Raw genomic sequence first — 19,319 nt, forward strand, 5'->3', positions numbered from 1 at the left:
GCTGCTGGCTGGGGCTCGGCTCCCACCGCCATCTCCACCATCATCACAGCGGCCCGCCTGTGGTCACTTCTTCCCTCTCCCACCAAGCCGCAGGCCTCTTTAGGTGGGGGCTCTCCTCACCCCAGGGACAAGAAATGCTTGTCATGACGCCGGAGGGAGGGAGGCAGTTAGGATCCCTTGCAGCCCATTCTGGAGGCAGTAGATGGCCATGTCAAATCGTGGCCCCTCTTATCTTTTGGTATCGCAGAGCACAATCCTCCCCGCTGTCTTGGCCCCATTCCACCTTCTATCACTCCCGTGCCTTTCTGATAGGGGACACTGCTTTGTCCTCATTCATAGTACTATCTTTTCCTTCCAATGGGGAGAGAGGAACAGGTGGAAAATGGAGCAAGCTCCTCCTGAGCACAGGAAAAGGGTCCTTGCTTGGTCTGCAACAGACGCTGAGCTGGGTGCTGGAGGCACAGGTGAATCAGACCTGCTCCTTCTCTTTGGGAAGCTCACACCCTCTGGGGAGCCCACGAGGGGAGCGCAGAAACTAGAACAGGGTAAATGGTGCTTGGAGCTCGTCAGGTAACTGACTCTGCTTGTAAGAGGAAGATTCAGAATGGGAACCTCTGAGCTGGGTTTTGAGGGACAAATAGGAGCTTTCCCTCCAGCCAAGAATATGATTGTACAAAAGCATCAAAGTACGAGAACGTGTGAAAGGTTCAGAGAATGGAAGAAGTTCAGGGTGGCCTGCATGGAGGCAGGGTGGGGCCAGAGTTTACTCTGGCCAGATCATGAAGGGCCTTGTCCACCATGTAGGGAGGTGGGACCGTGTCCTGCAGGGTTACTGTACCTGTCACCAAACTGAACTTCCTGACAGTACAGAGCCCTTCCTTCACACAAAGGATCCTAGAGCTGTGTGTGAAAGGCTCCAAGAGCTCTTCCAGTGCCAGCGAGGACACTGCAGCTTAGAGAAGCCAAGGGCCCTAGCTGAGGTCCCACAGCCTATAAGGAGCGGAGGCTGGGCTGGAACCCAGCATTTCCTGGAGTTGAGAGAAGGTTTTCCCAGGATGGAGGTAGATGAAGGAGGTAGGTAAGGTGGGAGCCAGAACCAGGGCCAGAGCCAGGCAGGAGAGCCAGACTTGGAGAGGGGCCACTGGCCTCTTCGGCAGAGGAGGGAAGGGGCTCCCAGTCCAGGAACCATTCTTACCCTGCAAATGCCCTCATCTAGGGGGCAGAAGAGAATGTCAGGAAGGAGGGAAGACACCAGGTCTCCTGAGGGCTTCCAGTGGGGTTCTCAGTTATTCACTCCCAGTCATTCTAGGTAACGCCTCGTCCAACCATCCAACTTCACTCTCTTCGGAATCTGAAGCCCTAACCACCCACCAGGCCTGTACGGTCTGTCCACACAGCTCCTCCAGGGGATGCTATCACCCCCAGCACCCCTGGGCCATGGGAGGCCAAGGAACCCCCTAAAGGGCACCCAGATGACCAATGCCTGTGTGCTCTTCTCCAGCCCAGATGTGCACAACACAGGATGGGCCCCCTGCTGAGAGCAAAGCGCAGGAGAGAGGACCCCACCCCTGAACCCAGCCCAGCGCCTCAGTGCCCAGGGAAGGATGCATGACAGGGGCTCTGGCTAAGGAGCTCCAGTGACCTGGTACTCTCATCCTCAGCCCTGTTTCCAGGTGACAGCAATAACTGCTGCCATTTGTGAAGGCTCCACAAATATGGGCTTCACAGACAGGCCTCGCTCTCACTGGGGGCAGTGGGATCCATCACTTCACAGCCAAGGAAAGAGTCACAGAGGCAAATGATTCCTCCATGACCACAAACCTCCAGCCCCCCTGAGCCGTCAGGATCGCCATGAGGCTGAGGCACTGGGGCTGCCCAGCCGGAAGCCAGACTGGCCGGACCCCAGCAGGACTGCTGGTGGCAGCCCCGTGGGTGGCAGCCCCCAGGCTCCATCCCAGATTCAGGCAAGCACCTCATCAGATTCTCATTAGGTTCTGTTTTCTCTGCAAACACCCCACAGGCCTGTGCTCCCTCCTGTGCCCAGGAATGCCAACAGGGGCTCATGGGGATAAATCTGTCTGAGTCTAGATTTTGACTATTGCCTACAAAATGTGCTCTGAGCACTTGACAAAGGAAGGGTGGAGAAGGGGCAGGGGAAGGTGAGAGGGTGGGGGGCTCTCCTCCTTTCCCCAGACAACTGTGTAGGTTCTCACAAAAGCAGCAGCCGGTCACAGGAGCTCCTCGTGCCTCTGCACTACCTTTCCCACACCACCCCACAGCCTGCCACCTCGACCTGCCTTGAAGGGTGCCTCCTCCTCAAATCTTCCCTGGCGCCTCCCCAGCACGTTGCTCCTCCTGGGTCTCACCATGTCATGCTATCCCTGCTGGACCATAAGCTCCTGAGGGCAGGCCCGCAGTGCCAGCAAGTGTCCTGCACAACAGTGGGCTCAAGGAAACTGGGCCAGGTAAGTAAGTACTGTCTCCACACTGAGTGCTCAGTCTGGCGTGTGGGAGAGTATTCATTTGTGGAGCACCTTGAGGATTCTAGGGGCTCCTGCGTACAGCCCTCAAGGCCTGGGAGTTGGGCAGACTCCACACCAGGCATCCGTGGACCCAAGAACCAGGCATGGTGATTTTAGGAAAGGTGCCACCTTTGCTTCAAGAGCACTTTGTGGGTGACTGAGCACTCTCTCAGGCTGTTTCCTTAGACACCACCCTCGTGGGTGGGGCGGGGTGGTTCCGAGAGCAGCCCCAGTCCTTACATAGACAGCAGAGCTGGCTTTAGAGCCCAGGGTGAGCCCGGCATGGGGAGCACTGTGGTAGAGGGGAGGGGTCCAGGCCCAGGCAAGGGAAGAGAAAGGAGGCGGGCAGCAGCAGAGGACCCCAAGTGAAGGGAGGGAAAGATGCTCAGGGGTGATTTGCAGAAGTACAACTGAGTGTTAAAAGGCTCACAGGAAGTGCTCCAGGAAAACCAAAAGAAAGACGCGGGGCCTCGGCCCTGCACAGGCAGAGGCACAGGGATGTGCACAAAGAGCTGTGGCCACAGCCAAGGTGGCAAGGCAGAGGTGGCAGGGTGTAAGCAGGGGCCATCCAGGAAGCCAGTCCTGCCTGGGCAGGAGATGGTGGCAGGGCGGGGAGCAGGCAACCCTGAGGGTGAGGAGGGTGTGCAAAAGGGTCTCTGGGGGTGGGAAGTGAGGGGACAGTGGCGCCCCTCAGGGTTGCTATCTGCTTATACAGCAGCCTGGGGATCCTGCTAGATGCTTTCAGATGACAGCTCCTTTCTCCAGGGAGGGCAGTCCATGACATGGGGCGTGGTTACCTACCACTTCCAGAGGCCCTAGGAGGGCACCTCGCTATTGATGTCACAGGCCCTGCAGTGCCAAGGGGTGGGCTGCCACACACAGCATGACCTTACCCCCCAGTAAGAAAAATCCCAGGGAATGTGAGGGCTGGGACAGGACCTCAGGACATGAGCTGGCAGGGCCCTGGAACAAAGGCACTCAGCCTCCAGCACCTTGCAAGACGGCCTCTTCCCTGAAGCAACGCTCATTCCTGAAGAACAGCCAGGACTTAGGGACTGCCAAATCAGGTATCCCAGGCTGTTCTCAGGCAGTCTCTGTGAGACCCTGACCTCATCCTAAGGGGCAGTGAGACATTTCTGTAAGTGACTGGTGACTTGAGAGAGGCACATGTGAACTGGGCTTGCAGTTGGCAGACATGGAAGGCTTCTTGGAGTAGGTGCTCTTCAGCTGTGCCTGGGAAAGGAGGAGGGTGTGGACGTGGAGGAATGTGAAAGAAGAGCATTCCAGGAGAAGACAGGAATGGGGAGTCGGGGGTCCCATAGTTCAGCTGGCCCCATCACCCTGGAACCAGGAGAGAAATGGGGGAACGCCACACACCTGGGCAAGGAGGGCCGCTGCTGGGAGCACTACCACTCCCGGGTTGTCCTGACGACTCTGCCCACAGGTGAAGGCCACAGGGGTGGCTCCCTGCCCAGCTCTGTCCAACCTGAACCCTCCGGAGCCAAGAGCCCCATTGCACCAAACGGTGATCACAGAAATGGGAGACCAGCCGAGGTCTGCTCTGTGACTCCCCTACCCTGTGACCTTCATCTCAGCATCTTGCCCAAACACAGACATTAAGAATCCATCCAGTCACAGTGGTGCCGGTGCCTTGTGTGACGATGGCAAACTCCTGTCCCTCTCTGGGCCTACAGCAAGGCATGAGCCAGGCCTATGCTCTCCAGGAGTGTGGTGTGTCATCACCCTGCCCCTCTGGGAAGCATCCTGGAGCACAGGCGAGGTCCGAGGAGCTCAGCCTGGCATTCGGGACTCTGTCTCACCAGCCTTCACTCGCCTACCTGTCAGCCCTGCCCACGGCTCCCATCTGATGGGCTGCCCTGCACCCCTGGACTGCACGTGCTGGGCTAACATCTGTCTCCTTCCTGCCAGGCCAGCACGAGCCCTGAATGACACTTCCTCAGAGCCTGCACTGGGACCCCAACCCCGAGTTACCCTATGGTCATGATCTGGTACTGGTACCCTGGCCCTCAGCTGTGAGCTCTGCACTGTTGTCCTGAACTGACTCATCCCTGTGTTCTCAGCATCCAGCACCGGCCAAAAAAGGGTGAAGAACAGGACTCAAACAGCCACAGCCACAGTCAGAGGCTGAGAAAGGCATCAGGCAGGGAGCCTTACCTCCAGTGTCCACCCAGCACCCTGCTGGAGCACCTTCAGGGCCACAGAGGGAGGCCCATGACTCCACTCCGACCCTGTGCCGGGGAAGGGGGACCTCCAAGGTCCCTCTCTCTGGGGCTTGAGCCAGTCTCACCTGAGACATGACAGGGTCCCCTCAGATGGCCTTTGCCTGAGCTGACCACCCAACCCCCTGGTGGAGGGAAGACACTTTCACACAATAAACACCGCCCAGCCTCAACTTTCTCCATCCTGAAATGGACATGACAGAACAAGGAAGGAACTGAGCAGCCCCCGCTGTCCAGCGCTGTGCAGGGTGCCACTTGTCCCTTGGTCAGTGAGGGAGGCAGGCAGGCAGGGACGATTCATCCCTCTGTATAGTGAAGGGAAAGAGAGTCTGAGGGCACATTTAAGCTGGCCACGACAGAGGTGGGAGCAGAGGGCATCTGGGTGGAGGGACTGGCATCAGTAGAACAGATGCTGGTGACAGTGCATGGACTGTCCAAGGCGGGGCTGGAGCCAGAATAATGAAAACCAGGTGCCACATTAACTGCTTTGTGTATATTTAGACATTTAATCCTCATGACAACCCCTTGATGTGGGCACAATTCCCCGCTTTTTGTAGTGGGGCCACTGAAACACAAAGATGAAGGAACTTTCCTGCGGTTGTGCAGTTGGCAGGTGAAGGCACAGGATGATGCAAACCGGGGCTCCGGGTCCCCTTTTTTTAACCACTAGGCCACACTGCCTCTCAGCAAGGAAGGGAGCCTGTGTAGCCTGGCCCTTAAGAAATACAGAATGAGCAGACAGTGGGCGACGGGGAGTCAGACCTCTCTCCCCACCTGGAGCACCAGCCCCCAGCTTGTAGCCCTCACCACAGGCTGGACCACCCAGCCCCAGGCTGCCCTTCCCCAGCAGGCTCTGTTCCCGCAGGAAAACCTGTGAGGCTGTTAGAAAGGTCAGTGTAAAGCCCTTGGGCAGCCACTGGTCCTTCTCAGAGTCCCGCCTTATTCTCTGCCCTCCCTGACCATACCTCTGTCAGGCTTGCTCTGGCCCTGCCTGTCTCTCACGCCATGGACCCCCATCTCTGCCCGCTCAGACTCCCATCTCCAGTCTCCACCCAGCTGCTGGACCTCCACACACCCTCAATTTTACCACTACTTACAACCTGCTTCTGACCAAAGTCCTCTAAATATTCCTAGCAGGCCAGGGTCCCCTACCTCTACCCAGGCCAGGGCTGCTCCTCCCTCTGTCCTTCTACCAGCTGCACCAAGAGTGGGGGGTGCCTAGGCCCAGCCTCTCACCACCTGCTACCCACAGACTCCTGTTCTGACCCAGCCTGGCCGGTCTCATCATCTCCTCTACCACCATCACAAAAGCCGTACAGGACCCTAAATCAGTGTTCCTCAAAGTCCCTTTTCCCACTGCTCACAGAATCTGGGGTTCTCCTTGGACTCTATGAGTCAGAATCACTGGGGATAAAGCCTGAGAAGCCCCTGGGCCCAAAATCCCAAATACATACACACACATGGGGAGGAGCCATCCACCCCACCCCTGTCTCCAGGGACAGGCAGATCTCCTCCATCCCCATTCCCTCTCTCCCTGGCCCCCGGGCTCCTCCTAGCATACCCCCAGATTCCAGGCCTTTTCTGTTTGCCACTCCCTGCAGCTACTCAGCCAGCATCAAATCATACACTGGCTGAGCTCCGGGTTTGCTAAAAAGGGTCCTTCATTTCTGCGCGGCTCCACCTTATAGAACTTCTGATTTCTCTAAATGGCCTTTTCTATCCCATTCATGATCAGTTCCAACCTTCCTTCTCCCCACAACCTCAATCCAGAATCACACCCACCACCAGCCCCACCCCACAAGTCTGCATCTCTGAAGGCACTGAGATGATTTATGTTCAGATTATTCTAGTCCCTCCACAGCAGCTCTCAAGGCCCGAATGAATGGGGGAGATCAGGTGGGGATTGCCACAGTCACAGTTTAACGTGGGACAGGGCGGGCCACACCAGGCCAGTCTAAAGCTCCTATGTCTGCTAAATACCTGACACCCCAACACTGCTTGCTTTTATGGGGGGTGTTACTAGGGATTGAACCCAGAGTCCCTTTATCACTGAGCCACATCCCCAGCACTTTTTATTTTGAGACAGTCTCGCTAAGTTGCTTAGGACCTCACCATTGCTGAGGCTGGCTTTGAACTTGTGATCCTCCTGCCTCAGCCTCCTGAGCTGCTGGGATTACGGGTGTGCACCACCACACCCAGCACGCTTTTTTTCCTAACACCAGCTTTCTCTCCCTTCTTCTCCAACCTCTTTTTCCCCTAATTAAAGAGGAATGGATTTGAAAAACTTTTTTCAATATCATAAAACAATAAATCCCTCTTTGAGCTAACCACACCACATAATGAGATGTAAGCCCACTGTCAGATTAATCATCCTGGAACCCAGTTCCATGTCATACCCTTGCTCAGAAACCTCCATGACTCCACACTGCCTGAAGGATAAAAGCATCAGCACAGCCATAAAAATAGCAAGTGGGATCCAACATCCTTTGGATGTGTGTGGAAATAATATCGTAATAATATGAAGAATATCACAAACACAATAAAATACCTAACAGTTACTGAGCACTCGCTGTGTGATTTAAGCATACTAACATGTTACCCTCGCCAGGTACATCAGCCCTCACACCAACCTGCCAGCTGGTGCTGCCATTATCTGACTGAGCATTCAGGGTTGTGTTTAGGAGCAGGGCCAAGAAGGGAAGTTGGGGGAATCCAAAACACGCTAGCCTGGGCCTTCTGGCTGTGCTGGAACCACACACTTGCCCGAGGCCCTGGCAGGACTGGTTCTCTGGACAGGCACTGCCCCCTGAGAACACTCCATAGCTCTTCCTGGAACTGGCCCACTGGAACCATCTTCATGGCTGGGACAGCCTATCCATCAGCTGGGCCCTGGGTGACTCCAGGGGACCCCCTTTTCTCGGGAAGCAGCTTAGAGCCAGGCTCTGTCCCTCAGTATCCACTTCTACCCTTTTTGAGACAAGACATGTCCTTCACAGGCACAGTGTGCACAGCGCTTCACCTGGACTTCTCAGCAACCCAGGGAGATCCACCCCTGTGCACTGTGGAGTAACTGGATCCTCCCAACTGTGTCCTCCGAGACTACCATCACCCCTTTTTCAGGAGAGGACACTGAGGCAGAGAAGCACAATGATTTGCCACAGCCCCTGGTGGAACCATGCAGAATTTGAGCCCAATCTCAAGGGTACTCAAAGTCTCTGGAGGCCTCCAGCCAGCACCGTCGGCATAGCCTCAAAAGGCAGCTAGTCGCACCCATCTTCCCATCAATGCCCAGCACGCAGAGCCTGTGGACACCCAGACGTGTGGGGCTGGTGTCTGCCAGCCACTTGGGATGGTTTTCAGCAGCCTGTGGTGCCAGAGGCCAGAACAGCTAAGTCTGGTTCTGGCATGTTCCCCCAGCCACCCCCACCCCACTCTGGTCCCCCAGCACCCCAGCCAGAGCCACCCCCAAGCCAGCCTCTCACCCCCACCCACGGATCCAAATTTCCATTCCCTCAGCAGCATGAGCTCAGTGGGGAGGAAGGCCATCTGATTACAGCAGTCCTGGCCACGGGGTCGCCAAGGGTGTGGGCGCTATAAAGCAGGCGCCATCTGTGGCATGTGTCAAAAGGGGAGGAGAATGGCGCATCACCTTGGGAAGCTTCCTGAGCCTCAGTTTCCTCACCTGGAAAACACATCTGTGTCTGTTGCCTCACCCAATTCTCCAGACGGCTGTGAACGCAAAGCCATGAGGATATGAAGGCACTTTGGGAAACAGAGTATCTAGTTCAAACTGGAGGAGGCTCCTTATCCGCCAACTGAGCCAACTTTCCCTGAGTACCTGTCCTGGCCAGGCTTGGTGCTGGGTGCTGGGTGCCTAAAAGGAGCAGACATGGATGTCTGACGAATAAATAACAAGCCCCTAGTGGACGGCAAGCCAAAAAGACATAAGTGTCACGAGAGCGCTACACCAAGGAGATAAGACACCATCTGGACCAGAATTGGAAACAAACCAAGAAAAAGGGTACATAAACTCCCCTCTCAGACAGCTCCTCGGCTCAGCCCACATCTCCTGGCGAATCCACGTCAGCCAGGTTCGTGAGCCCCATCGATCATCCATCCTTCAAGCCTACCGAGACTCCGCTACTCTGATGGCTTCACAATCAGTGGAGCCTACCCGTCCTCGATTCCCAGACCATCGGCTGGAGGGAGTTCCAAAACCAGTCATCATCTTCTCTCCAACTAAGATAACGTCGCACTCGGGGTCGTCAGAACCGACAAGGCAGAGAAAACTTTGGACTATTTGATTGAGGTGTGTTTATTTGCCATTCGATTTGATTGATGTGTGATACTAGAAAGATTAAGGTTTGTGTTATCCCGAGTGTATCAAATAAAGCCAATTTGTTTGGAACCAAATTCTAGTCACTCGCCTCTCTGTCGCTCGCGACAGCGCCTGGATCCCACAGGGGAATACACATGATCTAGGCCCCCAAGAGCTACCGCCAGGTGAGAGGGACAGAAAACAGGCAATTGCCACATGGGTAGTCGGTGCTGTGTGGAGGGATGTTCCAGGGACTGGGGCCCTGAGAAGGGGCTCTGACCTGCCTGGGAGTCAGGGCAGTTCTTCTGGTGGCCTTGAAATGAGCAACAGGAGTTAGCCAAATGGAGGCAGAGAAGGATGTGGGTAAACACCAGAGACAGGAGTGGAAAGAGTGGCTCACAAGCTGGGCAGGCAGGGAAGTAACCAAAGCAAAGCACACTGCACACAGTAGGTGCTCAGAACCGGGTCAATCCAAATGCAGAACTTCATGTTCTCTCTTCACAAGATGGGTGGCCCTGGCCTGGACCCCTTTTGCCTTCTCTTCCCTATGTGCTGGGGCCCTGTGCTCCTGCCCCTGCCAGCCAACTCAGGGGCACCACTGGCCTGCCCATCTGGGCACCAGGTGGGACGAGCTAAGGGCACACTAGTGGGGCAAGAGTGGGACCCAAGAAGAAAGTCCACGCCAGGCAGATGCTACCAGGACCCAGGCTCTGCCTCTTCTAGGCTGTGTGACCTTGGGCAAGTCACTCGAGGGCTCAGACCCTGGATTCAAGAGCCACAGGACTTATTGTAGACAAGGTTACTCAGGGTCCCCAGCAGAGTCCTGCACCCACCATGAGTCTTCAACAGAGAGCTAAATCCTGAGGCTGTCTTGAAAATCCCGGCCACAGGGTCAGTCATGAAGCACAAAATGTCGCGGAAGACAATAGTCCTGATGAAGAAGAGCAGCCGTAGCCACCAGCGGGGCGTGGGAGAAGGGAGGATGCCACTCTGGAGGAAGGCTACTCTGGGAAAATGTCACTCACTACCTCCCCAACCAAGGGGCCAGGATTCCTAGCACGTTAGGGAAGGTAAGTCCACGGAAAGGTCACAGTCCACAGTCGGCCCACATCTGCTCATAAGCCCTCTCTGTGTGAAAGACTCTGTAGGCCAGCAGGCCCCTACGGCAGGGCCAGGAGAGCCCTGGGACACCCTGCCCTCAGGCTGTGGGACCTCAGGTGGAGCATCACCTCTGTGAGCTCCCAGATCCCACCTATAAAAGGGGGAGAGAGGCCTCCCAGGCTGCGGAGAAGTCCAAAGACAGGATGCGTGAAAAACAAACCATCAGTGAAGAGTGAAAAAGCAGGATGCGGGGGGGGGGCAAAGGTCAAGGGCAGCCACCACAGATGGGGCACCAGAAGGTGGCTGACCAGGGACTACAATAGTGGACCAATACAGCTTCCTCCACCAATCCCCTCAGATTGCCACCGGCCACCCTCCAGCGCATGCCTAGCCCTACACCCCAGGCAGGATGAGACACCACCCTGGTCACTCTACAATGTGGCCTTTACTCACTGGTCATCTGTCCAGCGGGAAGCTCCCTGGAGGCATGTGTATGTGGTGTCACCACTCAACCAGGGACAGCGCAGGCATCCAGCAGTGAAGGCCCAGCCCAACAGGGCCACTGGATTGGCCAGCGCCTCCTCCCTCACTGGGAGCACTGGGTCCCTCCCTGCCGTGGAGGCAGGAGGGGTGGGGCTGGCCCTCTGAGCAGGCCTCTGGCAGACATGAACGTGGAGCCTAGAACAGAAACAAAGGCCTAGAGAAGTGGCTTTTATTGAGCACCTACTGAATACCACAGTCTCATTTAGCCCTAGCAACTAAATGAGACTGTGGTATTTCTTTTCTAGAAAAGAAAACTCTCCAACTATAAAACATAACCAGGTTCACTCAGGGGAGGATAGGGGCTGTCAGACCAGGGGCCTTTCCTGGGACCAATGGGAGCAGGACACACAGTCAGGAGGCTGCACACTAAGCACAGATGCCTGAAACGCAAGAATTCCCAGGGCCGCAGATCCCAGCAGTAAGCCCTGGTTTACAAGGTGGGACAATTTTGAGGGTTTTCCACCCTCAGGAGCTGGCAAGCTCCAAGTGGCTATTGCTGTGCTCGGCACAGGCTGGAGTTTAATAAAACGAAAAGCAGCTAATGGTTAACAATCAAAAATAATATTTTTCCTTCAAGCAATTAAATTGTAATATAGAGCTCACTAATTCCTTCCTGTTCTTTCCCTTGGGATCTCAGATCAAGCACCAGGAGAAATAAATTATGCATCACTATTCCCCGCTTGAAACTCAAATTTTAAAGAATCCACGGGAGAAATATTGCCTCCTGCATTAGGGCAGAAACCTCTGAGGATTTTTACAATGGCTTCAAAAAACAAGTTACCTTTCTGCAAACACAGGACCTGTTATGCACCCCCATTTCAAGACTGATAAATTCACTTCTTGCTCTTTCTCCAAAGAACTGGTGTGTAAAGATTGATCTTACCAAGCAGTCACTCTCCAGGACCCTGGGTCTGCATGGAAATGAGTAAAACTTCCCCATGCACCACCCCCACCTGGCTGGCACTTAGGGCCCCAGCCTTACCCCTCTCTCTGAACTCTCCAGGCCACCAGGAAGCACTCTGCTGTCCCTCGCACACGTGCATGCATGCATGCACACATGCCTCCCCACCTCTGCCTTCACCCATGCTGGTCACACCACCTGGCATTCCCTCCCCACTGACACCAAGCCCCACCCACCCGCATTAATCCTTGTCCCTCTGCAGGAACAGACCATCCCCTCCCAGAACTTCTGGAACTTCTGCAGCACTCTGTTTCATAGAGACTTCCCCTTTGGGAAGAGAGACAGTCTCTCCAGACAGCCACAAGAGATCAGGAACAGAACACGCTGGGCATGGTGGCCCATCCCCGTCCTGCTCTGGATGCCCCCTCACCTCACCTACCATGATGCCCAGAGTTCTACAGGAGGTGTGTCTGTATTCACCAGATGAGTTAATGAGTGAATCAGTGACCCCCGAGGCCTGCTTCTCTCAAGCCAGGGAAGGCAGCTGGGAAGAGGCAGGGCATGGACCTTTGGACATTACCCAGGTAGTGCGGAGGACAGTCGTGCGGCACAAACCCCAATGGCGTGATAATGCGCTAAGCAAAATGGAAGAAAGACAGCAATGCTGGGCTGAGCGGGTCACCCCACCCAGACTCCCACAGGGGCGCCCTGCCTGCTGGGCACAGGTGGGGGAGCTGGGAGCTCCCTAGTTGGGCAGTGGAGGCTCTTTATGAGCCTCTCCCACATTTCCCGGTTTCACCTTCCACTCTAGTGGCCTTGCACATGCAGGTGCCCTCTACCTGCCTGAGGCCCCTCTTCACACTTCAATGCCCTAACCCCACCCTCCTCTAGGGGGCTGTTGCCTGTTCCTGAGCCCCTAGCCCAGGCCGTGCACATTTCTGGGGCAGGGTTAGGATCAGATCCACCCTCCACCCCCAGCAAGGGTGTGGCCCCACTCAGGGCTCAGAAGTGTCAGTGGAGCTGCACTGAACAGCAGCTCGGACAAGTGGCTCTGTTGGCAGGAGCCGCCCATCCTCCATGCCTCCTGCACTGTCCAGTTGAGGTGCGAGTTCCATTTACTCTGTGCCAGACACCGCTCTGGACACGGTTGCATGTACTACCTCACTTCATCCTAACAACAACGAGGACGCCTCCTACTATTACGATGACTTCACAATACCCCTCGGGAAAATACAGGGACCCACGGGGAGGGGCAGGCCAAACCTCTTAGGTCTGAAAACCTCCCCGCTTCTACATCCCTTCTCTGACGTCTGCCCTCCTCTGCCCCAGAGAAGCCTTCTGAGCTGCCCAGGCCAGCATTCCGAGGACTCCCTGCCACACCCACCCCTTCGCCCCAGACCAGACAGCAAACAAACAGGACACCAGGAGACAGCCAACCAGAAAACCCCATGGGCCCTCCCGGGAGCACGCCCTCCCCGCGCTCCCAGGCTTGCGGGATGTCTGAGCTGGGACGACCTCAGCCAGGGCTCTGTAGGCAAACAGGACGGCAAGGATCCCCAGAACACGCTCGGGAGGATGACGCAGCAGGAGTTCCAGGCGGGGATTTTCCATCCGGAGATTTCCGGATCCCTGATGTCAGGGGGCAGGAGCAGGAGCTCCCTGCCTTGTCCTCACTCTTCCCAAAGGGCAGCTCTGGCTGCAGTCTGTGCCTATAACCCCAGGTTCTCGGGGACAAGGCTGGCCGCCACCCCCAGTCACAGGGAACAAGCTGCTGGCAGGCAGTGCCCCACTCCTCCCAAGCATGCACCACTGCTCATGGGCACTGCCCGCTGCCCTGCTCAGACATGTGGCATGGGTAGGCTCGGAGCCCCTGCCCTTGGGGTCAAGGCCGGGACCTCTGTCCAGCCATACCGCCTGGTGCAAGCAGACAGGATGCTGCTGAAACAGTCACTTCCGCTTCTTCCCTGGGGAGAGCATTCCAGCGGGGGTGCCCTCTCAACCTGCTGCCCTCTGGAGCGGCTGGCCATTCATCTCACATCACTTTCGGCCAAGTCTTCCAGCATTTCCATCCCGTAAAAACCCAGCCCCTCCACAGATGTGTCCCTTCGCAGTCTACGAGCCCTCAACCTAGATCATCTCATCTGGCCCCTCCGTGGGCAGCACCTGGACCCTGCTTTCCAGAGGAGGGAATGGGCTCACAGTGTGAATGACTCCCCCAAGGTCCTGCTGCCCATCACCACCACCACGCCCAGAAGGAGCCACCTGCTCATCACAGGTGCTCCCACCACACGCCAAGCACTGTGCTGCGTGCGCCCACCCCTGAGCTCCGCTCCTGGTTCATCCAGGCTGCAGTCACAAAGGCCACTGATGGGGAGGGGTGGCCCAAACACAGACACTGATTTCTCACAGTTCTGGAGCTGAGAACCCCAAGGTCAAGATGCCAGCATGGGGGCTTATGGTGGAGGCCCTTTGCTGGCATGCAGAAGGCCACCTTCTTGCTATGAACTCACATGGTGAGGAGAGAGAACGTAGGCTCTTTGGTGTCTCTTCTTACAAGGGCACTAATCCCATTGTGGGGGCTCCACCCTCATGACTTCACCTAAACCTACATACTTCCCAAAGGCTCCATCTCCACATACCACCATATTGGGAGGTTAGGGCTTCAGCTGGAAGAGGGACACAATTCAGTCCACAGCATGCCTATTACAACCCACATCCACTAAAGAAGACAGACACACAGAGAGGTTCAGTGATTGGCCAAAGGTCACTCAGCCAGAAGGAAAAGAGCTGAAACTCAAATCCAGGTCTCTCTGACACAAAGTTCAGACCCTGAGTTGGGTTGCCTCTGTCAGGGAAGGGCAGAGCTCGGCGATGTGCTCAGCCAGGCCTCAGCCCCGCCACAGTCCCACAGTACCCCAAACGTTCCGGAACACTGGCAGAGCACAAGGCACTCAGCCTGAGAGCCCCCTGCCCCACGGAGCACTCCGATGTTCCTGCCCCTGATTCTCCCTTCCCCTCATGGGGGTCCTCGCCACAGGGGCAACCCCTCATTCCACCCATCTTCAGAAAGGAAAACTCCACACTTCCTCCTGCAATATGCCCTGGGAGGCGCTTACTTCTTGGCTCACCCAGGCTGTCAAGAAGGGGCAGGATGCAGAGCAGCAAGAGAAGGGCTTGGCCCACACCTCATGTCGCCTGGAGCAGAGTGAAGAACATGTCCCAAAGGGGTGGAGGGGACTGATCAGGCCGGAGTGGGGCTTGCTTTTCTTGTTTTTGTTTTTTTTTTTAACTGAGATATAATTCACATAGCACAAGATTTTTAAAGTGTACTATTTAGTTGTTTTACTATATTCACCATGTTGTGCACCCATCACCGTGTCTAGAACATTCTCACCAAGCAAAAGATCCCCACACCATGAGCAGTTCCCACACCTATATCCCCTCCTCTCAATCCCTGGTAACCACTAATCCACTTTCCATCTCTGTACATTACCCTCTTCAGGACATTTCATACAAATGGAACCACATGCTTGGTGACTGTTGGTGCCTGGCTTCTTTACAAAGCACACAGTTTTCAAGGTACATTCATGTTGTGGCAAGTATCAGGACTTGGTTCTTTTCATAGCTGAATAATATTCCATGGTGTGGATATACCAGGTGTTATTTATCCATCCATCAGCTGATGGACATTTGGAGTGGTTTCCATTTCTGGCTGTGGTGAACAATGCTGCTATTAACATTGGGAACAAGTTTTGTTTGAACACAGTTTCCATTCTCTTGGGGACTGACCTAGGAGTAGAGCTGTTGGGTCCAATGTTCAACTATTTGAGAACGTGCACCATTTTATGCTCTCCAGTAGTCTGTGAAGAGTCCAGTTTGTGCACACCCTCACCAACGCTTATTACTGTCTTGCTGATTATAGCCACTTGGGTGGGTGTGAAGTGATATCTCTGGCAGTATTGGTGGGATTTAGGGTTCAGAGACTCCCAGAGTCTGCTCTGCCTTGGCTTCCTCCTGTCTGACACCCTCCTCTCCTGTCTCACTGAGAGTGCTCGTGAATCTGTCCTAAACCCTATCATTGTCCCCATTTTACAGATGCAGAAATTGAGGCAAAGAAAGAAGTGACTGCTCAAGCTGATGGAGGCAGAATCAGGGTTCAACCTCAAGATGGAGTCTAGCTCCAGATCCCTGGCCCTTTACACCATCTTGTGCCTTCTGAGTCAAAATGACTTGGCTAGGAAGGCACTGTTGGTTTGAAAACGAAATAACTGCTACTACTAGCTGTCACTGCATCAAAGAACCCAGGCTCCTCCACGGTCAGCCCAGCCCCAGCCTGGAGTTAATTTAAGATGTACTTAGGGAAGGCATGCAGGCTTCCCATGTTCCTGCCTCCCTGCATTTACATATACTTCGGCATAAACCTGGGACAAGGTAGGGGGCAGAGAGCTTCAGCAGAGCTTGCTGGCTGGGGTAGGAATGGGGGGGGACCAAGGGCTGCCCCGGGCTACCTGGACATAAGCCAAAGATTTCTTCTCACCATCCTGGCCCAGGCACCAGACACCCCTCCCAAGAAGCCCAGAGAGCAAGGTGTGAGGGTAGGGACTGCTCTCCAGAGCAGGGCCTGCTGCTACTTGGCACTGTGCCCTGAAAGTCAATCAGCCCAATTAATGAGGAACAACTGTGTCCGCAAGGACCGTCCACCTTGAGAACTCCAGCAACATCCTCTGAGTGACCATAAAAGTCCAAGCAGAGAGCCAGCCCTGCACAATCTGCTAACACCCACCCACAGGCCTCGGAATCTTGTCCTAAGATGCCACAAGGGTAAGTGGCACTGGAGGCCACTGCAGTTTGTCCCCTTGGCAGGGCAGAGACAGGGCAGGGGTTCAACAGACCTTCTCTGGTTTCAAAGTTGTCCAGACCCAGATTTCAATCCCCCACTCTGGGCCTCTCCAGCATGGGTCAGTGACTTCACCTCTCCAAGCCTCTGCCAGCATGTTTGATGTAAAGAGTGACTTCCCTTCCTACCGGGCCCCACAGGCACTGCCATGTACTGCCCATGTGACCTGTGGTCTACACTGTCCTAAGCACTCTCCACGTACAAGCTGCTCAATCTCGTCCTCCACCTTTGAAGCAGGGACTATCCATATGCCCTTTTTACAGATGAGGATGCAGAAGCTGAGAGCTATAAAGGAAGGACCCATGCACAGCACCTGCACAGACCTGGCACTAGAGCTGCTGGAAAGCACGAGACCTCCCTCTCGAGTTGACTGAGGCAAGGCTGAGACCCTGAGAGTAACAGGACAGCTTTTGTCCCAAAGAGTCCATGGGAGCAAACTGGCCCCCAGGCAGCCCTTGACACAAACCTCCAACCCAAGCAGCAGAGCCCCAGGGAAGGTGCTCGGCTCGGCACTTTGCCTGCCCAGTCTGGGAAGGCTTTCCAGCCCCCATTGGTAAAAAGCAGGGTGGGCCTGTCACTGCCTCTGACCCTCCATGGCCTCAGACTCTGTGACCAGGGCCAGCAAGACACAGTGCAGGGCAGAGCACTCCTGTTCCCCCCCACAACCCAAACCGCACACAGTTAAGCCTCTTAGATTTTCCGATTTTAATCAAGTCTCGCCCCGAGCAGCATTCTTCAATAAGGGGGGATTTGTTTAGCTTTTTCTGAGAATCAGCATTACCTACTAAAGAAACAAACCCTGCTCCCTCAGCGCCACTGGTGCATTTAGCACAGTACGTAGCCTTTAAAAATTCTTCTCTCCCTACGTGGAAGAATGGTTGACTCACCGCAGAACCCGGCCCGCCCCCAGGACCCGCACTCACAACAGCACCTTGTAGAACAACGCTTTAGATGGGCTCCTGCCTGCTCACCGTCAGCAACGCTTTTAACTCCTTACAACAAATCAGTGGCAGGAAGAAAGCAGGCTTCATTGATTCCCTTGCACGAAGGCACAGAGAGGGAAAAGAACTTGGCAAAGGACACAGGATTAGTAGCAAGGCCACACACTCCCTCACTCAAAAATGAGCCAGTTCCTGTCCTGGTGGAGCTGCTGGTTCAGTGGACTTGCCATCGTGTACCACAGAGCCACACCCTTACACCCGGGTGCAGCAATGGGCGGGGGACAGAGGGCTCACTTTAGGACAGAGGGAGCCACTCCGTCCCCAGGAGTGGGGGGTCTCTGCCAAGGTGCGAACTTCGGCCTAGTTGCTAACTCTGTGGAACCTGGCAGCCCTGAACCTTGAGCAAGTCACATCCCACTCTGAGAGAAACACCCGCCACAGAGAGCGCCCTGAGGTGGAGGCCAGCAGGCTCCATGACCTTCTGTGGGAAGCAAGGTCGCTGTCATGGTTGACTGCTACTTCCACGTCTGTTTTCCTCAGTGCGTTTGCACTCCCTGGCTCGTGGGAGGCAGAAAGGGGCTTCTCCTTCCCATTTTGCAGACAAGGAAGGGGAGGCCAGGATGGGGGGAAGGGCCAGGGGAAGGACCTGAGCTCACCCTGTACCTAACCAGGCACCAGGCCCACAAGGGGCTTTTTACCTGCCAGGGCTTTTCCTAGGCCTCGTGCTGCCTCCTGGGAAGATCTAGCAGATTCTAACTCCGTGTTGGCCCCCATCCAGAACCTTCATTTCTACAACTGCATCTATGACTGCATTTATCACACGAGGACACAAAGGCCCAGGGCCAGAGAGTCGCCGGCCCAAGGTACCCAGCTGACGAGGGGCAAAGCCAAAGGACGAACTCAAGTAGCTGAATCCAAAGCCAGTTGCCCACCACCCCATAGTGTCCTCCCTTGCCCCACATCTTGACAAAAATCAGATGTGCAATCTCCAGGGAAACGGCAGGTGACGAAGGATAAGGCCCTTACACAAAGTGTCAATGTTTCCAAAAGCAAACTTTTCCACTGGGAGGGCAGGAGAGGGAGGAGGACCAGCCTCCACTCTTCCCTGTCAGCCTCTGTCCCACAAGGCAGCTAACCAGCTAGGGCAACTCCTAAAGAAAAACTTGAAATATGAGAAACATCCAATCCTGCTCTCATGGGTTGTCAAGCCACCTGCTGCCAGGGGTCCAGGCAGGGAAAACAAGGTGAGTGTCCAGGCTGTGCACAGTCCCATGGGTCAGCAGCACCCCCAGACTCCTTCCAAGGCAACAGGAGCAAGAGTAGGAAGGCAGGAGCAACGGGGACGGGGAGGGAGGGGCAGGGGATCGTCATTCCAAGCTGTTTCCACTTTTTAGATTTACTCAAATCCTTTAATTGACTTCCATGGAGAGACTCCCGATTAGACTAATCCTGCCTACCGAGATCCCCATCACTGCTCTCAGGAGTCCGAGGCAGGCCAAGGGAACGTCCCATGTGTTGTGGTACACCCAGCCAGGCCACCTTGCTGGCCATGGGCTGCCCCTGCACCATCCCCACTGGACCAGCCTGGGCAGCACCAGGAAAGGCCCTGAGAACTGAAGAGCTGCATTCTGGCTTCATCTGCCTACTGGCAATGACCTTGGAAAGTGCCTCAGTGATTGCCACATTGGCTAATGTATGGTGGAGCACACCTAAGAGACAGTATTGTTGTCCCCATTTTACAGATGAAGGAACCAAGGCCTGCAAGGTAAAGTAATTTTTCCAGAGTCACAGACAATGGAAGGCAGGGCAGCCTGTGACTACCCTCACATTCTTGAACCCTGCCATTCCAAATCCCC

At 55.3% G+C, this 19,319-nt stretch overlaps 1 protein-coding gene across 4 annotated transcripts in view; it reads right to left on the reverse strand.

The window, feature by feature from the left end:
- GLIS1 (GLIS family zinc finger 1) overlaps window positions 1-19,319 on the reverse strand; it is a 202,557-nt gene that overhangs the window by 157,019 nt on the left and 26,219 nt on the right. Inside the window, exon 1 of one of the 4 annotated variants that reach the window (XM_079103149.1) lies at window positions 12,745-16,163. The exons of the other annotated variants lie outside the window; for them this stretch is intronic. Coding sequence (XP_078959275.1) covers window positions 12,745-12,778 — 34 coding nt within the window. The 5' untranslated portion in view covers window positions 12,779-16,163. Of the gene's footprint in view, window positions 1-12,744; window positions 16,164-19,319 lie in introns of those variants that run through there. 4 annotated transcript variants of the gene reach the window in all.

The sequence above is a fragment of the Sciurus vulgaris genome (assembly GCF_902686455.1).
Source record: "Sciurus vulgaris genome assembly, chromosome: 1".
In the NCBI taxonomy this organism is placed as follows: Eukaryota; Metazoa; Chordata; class Mammalia; order Rodentia; family Sciuridae; genus Sciurus; species Sciurus vulgaris.